We start from the raw sequence: 5,183 nt of genomic DNA, 5'->3' as shown, positions 1-5,183 counted from the left end.
AGATAAAAATATTTTTTGGTGGTGAAAAGTAAAAAGCAGGCTAAGTAAAACCTTCTTTGCATCTGGATTAATTTGATTATTTTGAATATGCATTAAAGTATTTTACAACATATTATTGCATTAGCAACAGATTTTATTTTTTATTTTTTTAAGAATGGAAAGCTTAATGACCTGTAGGTCTATATATTATAAATCCCAGAAAGGCGCACTGATCACCTTCAGCCAGGGGCTCTGGCTAAACATGATATTGTCTGATTCTAAAGTCTGACATTATCTGCTGAATTTAGCCTTTGGGGGCAGCATGGCCGTTTGTATGCAGCGCGGTTTTGTCGTTTTGCTGCGTAAAGCCGCTTTAACTGTGCGTCTATTTTGGCACTACGGCACACATCCGCTGCGCACACTTTCTGCGACACAAAGGCGCAGGGAGAGAAGCGCGGCGGGGGCATCGAAACGTTTCAGGACGCGCAGCAAAAAAAAAAAAAAAAAAGGTCAAAATGTTGATATTGTATTTGCAAAGGGAGGCGCTGAGCTCTTCTTTCCGCCCGATTGGCCGAAGTTGACAGTGATTGACGTGTATCCATGGCAACCGTGCAGCCAATCTGCCAAGTCCAATAGGAGATCATAGGAGGGGGTTTGACTAGCTTTTTCTCCCCCCTCCCTTAAAAATACATCTCGGCTCCGGCTTTAATTCTTCTCTGCATTCAGTCCCAGGCTACCTTGAAAAATACACCACCGATCGGGCTTTAAAGGTTCCTGCTTCCTCGGCCAGTTGCTGCCCGCCAAGTTCGCCGAGGCTGAAGATGCGGTAGCCGAGGCCCCGCACAGCATCTTCCCATCTCAGCGGCATTCCCCTCGGCTGCTCAGAAGGTTGATCTGCTAACTTTGGGATTTGGCTTCTTTTTTTGTTTTTTGTTTTTCTTCTTTTTTTTTTTCTTTTTTTTTTTCTGGTGCCTTGGATTGCCTTGGCGCACGGAGAGAAGGCGCAGAGGAGATAGAGAGAGAGAGAGGAACGGAGAAAGGAGGGGGAGAGTGGAAACCCAGGAGAAGCCTCCATGTTTCAGCTGCCCATCCTGAATTTCAGCCCCCAGCAGGTCGCCGGGGTCTGCGAGACTCTGGAGGAAAGCGGGGACGTCGAGCGCCTCGGCCGCTTCCTCTGGTCTCTCCCTGTGGCACCGGCGGCCTGCGAGGTCCTCAACAAGAACGAGTCAGTGCTGAGGGCCCGGGCAGTGGTCGCCTTCCACACCGGCAATTTCCGTGAACTCTACCACATCCTGGAAAACCACAAGTTCACCAAAGAGTCGCACACGAAGCTGCAGGCGCTGTGGCTCGAAGCGCACTATCAGGAGGCTGAAAAACTGCGGGGCCGCCCGTTGGGGCCCGTGGACAAATACCGGGTGCGGAAGAAGTTCCCCCTGCCCAGAACCATTTGGGATGGAGAGCAGAAGACCCACTGCTTCAAGGAGAGAACCCGGCACTTGTTAAGAGAGTGGTATTTGCAAGATCCTTACCCGAATCCCAGTAAAAAGAGGGAGCTTGCACAAGCTACTGGACTCACACCCACACAAGTGGGAAACTGGTTTAAAAACCGGAGACAAAGAGACAGAGCGGCGGCTGCAAAGAACAGGTGAGCTGGAGCATCCTGCACATGTTTCTCTATGTAAAAATTAGACAACAATGGATAGAAAAAATCTACATGGAGCATAAACTGGTTAACGATAAGGGGCAAACTAGATCCATACAGCTTTTCCATAGATTGACTTATTAGATCCTGAATTTTACTACTAATCTTGTTTTGTATTTAGTCGCTTATAAAATGCTTTATAATGTAAGAAGAGTCTTACTTATCTGAGATGCTGAATATTCTAGATATATTGTGGGTTACTTCGTCTATCAAGAATGCAAAAATAGCATCACTGACTGTTTCTGTGTAAATATTTTGATGGATAAGTCAGCGTCCGAAAGAGCAACAGCAAAACATTTTATACTATATATATTTTTTGGGTTGTCATGATTTCTCTTTTAAAGTTTTGTCAAAAAGAAACATAACATTTGATTATTAAAAATCAAACATCTAATCACAATAATTGATTTTGAAATCCTGATACACAATATCAGAATATATAAATATATTTAAATTGTGCAAATAGTTATATTAAATCTGATGGTTGCTCTTATGTTTGTGTGTTTTCATCAAATTAGCTTTTTTTTTAACTGTGCACATCTGAAATTATGGGTAGTTAATTTAGTTGTTCAATTAACTAAAACAACAAAAGAAGAAAAAAAAAGAATTATTTATGTTTTATTTTGGAAAATATCCTTGAAAAAATGATATTATATTAAATGGATATGCTAAAAATGATGGCAGCCTTTTGAAGCCTTCCTGACCGCCTTTCTCTGTCTCCTTCCTCACCAGGCTACAGCAGCAGGTTCTATCCGGCGGCTCGGTTCGCTCCTTGGCGGACGAGGACGGCACTGTGGACCGCCTGGGGAACTCCTCCAGTCCGGAGGCCAGCCTGTCCAGCAAAGCGGCCGCCTCGGCCATCTCCATCACCTCCAGCGACAGTGAATGTGACATCTGACGGACGCACCAGAGCGAACTGACCAATAAAAGGGGAAAAAGACAATCTAATAAAACAAGTAACAGTGCCTGCGTCGAGTTAAAAACACACACACATAAATACACACACTGATTTCTGACGGCTGCCAAAAGTTGATGCAACCCGCGATCAGTGGGTGCCCTTTCAGACCCATAGCCTACTTTTATTTGCGTTTGATCCATGCGTGGAAAACTGACAACGGACATTTTATGGACTAGTAACGCTTGAAGACGAAACCTTAAAAAAAAAAAGTGCAGACGTATATACAAAAAGAAAGGGAAGAAAAAAAGGATGAGGTGTCCAAACTGGTCTGACCTGCTGTTCTCTGTGGGTATTTCATGTTGAAAAGAAGAACTGTGATATTTTTACTTTAAAGTTTTATAAATAATGTTTATTTGCTTATTTAAAATGATCTGCTCTATTGTCTCTTGGAATTTCATATTCATTTGCTTGGTGTTTTTAATACATACCTTGTACACAGGTGAACCTGTTGAGCATGCGCGCTTTAGTGACTTTGTGTTTCAGTAAAAAAAAGAAAAAAAAGGAAAAGATAACTTAATAAAACAACTGTTGACCAAGAAAGATTTAAATTTAGACTCTTCTTTGAGTAGGTTTCTTATAAATAAGTAGCTTATTTCTAATATTGAAATGTTAGTGAAGGATCCTCTGGGCTGTTGTGGTTTGGAGAAGCATTTTGGATGGGTTCTAACGCCACGGTGCTGCGTTCATTGACACGTTTCAGAGCTTGGTCTAATTGGCCAACATGCTCTGAGTCCCGTAATGCAGGGTGACAGGGAGAGGTCACCGAGAGGCCGGCTCACTAACCCGGATGATCCGCGGGAGAGATCACAGAGATCAAAAATGCAGCAGATTGCAAACCTGGGTTGATGCTCTGCACATGCACATAAACAACTAGATTCTGCCTCCTTAAAACATGCAAGTGTCTATTTTCCCAAGACACAGCAATCAGACCGCAACCAATCTTTTAATTAACGCGAACAAGGCTGCAGCAGCTCTAATGATCATTTCGGTAACACTTCACTTAAGTATTGCTGATGCGCACATATTTGCAGTTTTTATTTGGTTTTGTCCAGGTTTTAAGGTAATGTTTTTTTTAAAAGCATTTTGGTATTTTAACGTGAAAGCTGACAAAGATGTATAAATTGGAAGAAATGTAAACGTTTATTGTTTGTTTTGCTCCTAGTCTGCTTCTTTCAATAAAAAAGAAGCACATATCTGTAGAGGAACTAAGCTGAGGAAAATAAAAGGTTTTTTATCTGCTTTTCTTTCAAACTCTGGGACAAAACTGCTAAATATTTCCGTTTCTATTGAGGGAAAGAGGGACAGGGAGAGTTGATGAAAAAGTCTTTCTAGCAGTCAATAAGGTTGTCAAACTGGTCAGCGGTAATCAGTGCTAATGATGGGGTCTGGGGTCCCAGCCGGGACAAAAGGGGCCCCCCGACGCTGTTGCAGGGAAGCGTCCGCGGGTTCCTCTCCAAAGAAAAGACTGCAGAGAGGACAGTCTGGAACATGGAAAACACAACTTCTCCGGTTTGTATGTGTGCGTGGCTGCCTCACTGTGAACTCATTTGTCACATTGAAGGGTTTCATTATTGTCTTCTTATAACAGACTGTTTACTGTACGCAGCTAACTTTCTTTAAAATGAAATCAAAAACTTTTACTAACATTTTAGCAAGTAAAAAAACAAAACAAAATAAAACAAACATTTAAGCCACATTATTTGTATGTGACTATATAATCAGTACTGTATTTTTTGTGCCTGTTGTGATGTTATTATCAACAGCAGATTGAAATCTTCTATTTTCTGTGTTTCTGTGAATATTTTGATTTACAAAAATTCAGAAGCGCAGCTGTTTCTTTGCGCAGACTACAGGTTGTGTCTGTTAGGCTACTGATTTTAACGCGTGTTTGACTGAAACTGAAACCTTGTTGCATAAAGAGATTCTTTCTCAGTATTTTATAAAAACTGTAATAATACTATTTGTTGATGCAGCTCTGAGCTTTTAGTCTCTTAGACCATTAACGACTTCCTTTGCGCCTTACTCCTATAGATTCACCAATCAGCCTAAGACCTGCATTTTCCTCCATGCAAGGGGAATAAAACAAAATAATTATTTTTGCAAAAATGTATTAAAAAGAGCAAAAAAGTATGAAGCTAACGGACCTGATCTATCTGACTGCATGAAAGGGAATATATGCAGTTATAACTTTAACACAGCGCGAGCCATTTTCACACCCTTTTTTCCGATAGGGTCAGACAATTATAGCTTTAAAATAGGATTATTTTTTTTCTTGTTTCTCTTCTTCTTTTTTTACTTATTATTTATTTGTTTTCTTACTACCCAGTCTTGTACCAACAGCAAACGTGTTTGTATTTACATTTCGTTCTTCTTTTAAAATCCACCCTCACACTTAGACAGTTATAACCTCTGCAACACCCTGAGGGCTTTTATCTCCTGGTTTATTTTACCAATAGAAATATTTTATCTTTAGGACTAATTTATTTAAAATCCCCGGTGAAAGAAAACGTCAGGCCTATTTCAGAAAATGGGTGCTTTAGTCTG

General features: G+C 41.0%; 1 protein-coding gene across 1 annotated transcript; it reads left to right on the top strand.

Annotated features, from left to right (window-relative positions):
• The first annotated feature begins 689 nt into the window (after positions 1 to 689).
• six6 (SIX homeobox 6) lies at positions 690 to 4,834 on the top strand. Its single transcript, XM_015374199.1, has 2 exons — positions 690 to 1,624; positions 2,414 to 4,834. Exons 1-2 carry the CDS (start codon positions 1,053 to 1,055, stop codon positions 2,577 to 2,579), a joined length of 738 nt encoding a protein of 245 aa, XP_015229685.1. The 5' UTR covers positions 690 to 1,052; the 3' UTR covers positions 2,580 to 4,834.
• The last annotated feature ends 349 nt before the right edge of the window (positions 4,835 to 5,183 follow it).

This window comes from Cyprinodon variegatus, unplaced genomic scaffold, assembly GCF_000732505.1.
Source record: "Cyprinodon variegatus isolate N-32 unplaced genomic scaffold, C_variegatus-1.0 Scaffold99, whole genome shotgun sequence".
NCBI lineage: Eukaryota > Metazoa > Chordata > Actinopteri > Cyprinodontiformes > Cyprinodontidae > Cyprinodon > Cyprinodon variegatus.
The sequence above is the reverse complement of the archived record's forward strand: the minus strand, read 5'-3'. Positions and strand labels throughout refer to the sequence as shown.

Coding starts and splice junctions, on each gene's coding strand:
- six6 (XM_015374199.1), top strand. CDS start 1,053: ATGTTTCAGCTGCCCATCCTGAATTTCAGCCCCCAGCAGGTCGCCGGG. Junction 1,625..2,413: donor GCGGCGGCTGCAAAGAACAG/GTGAGCTGGAGC, acceptor CTTCCTCACCAG/GCTACAGCAGCAGGTTCTAT.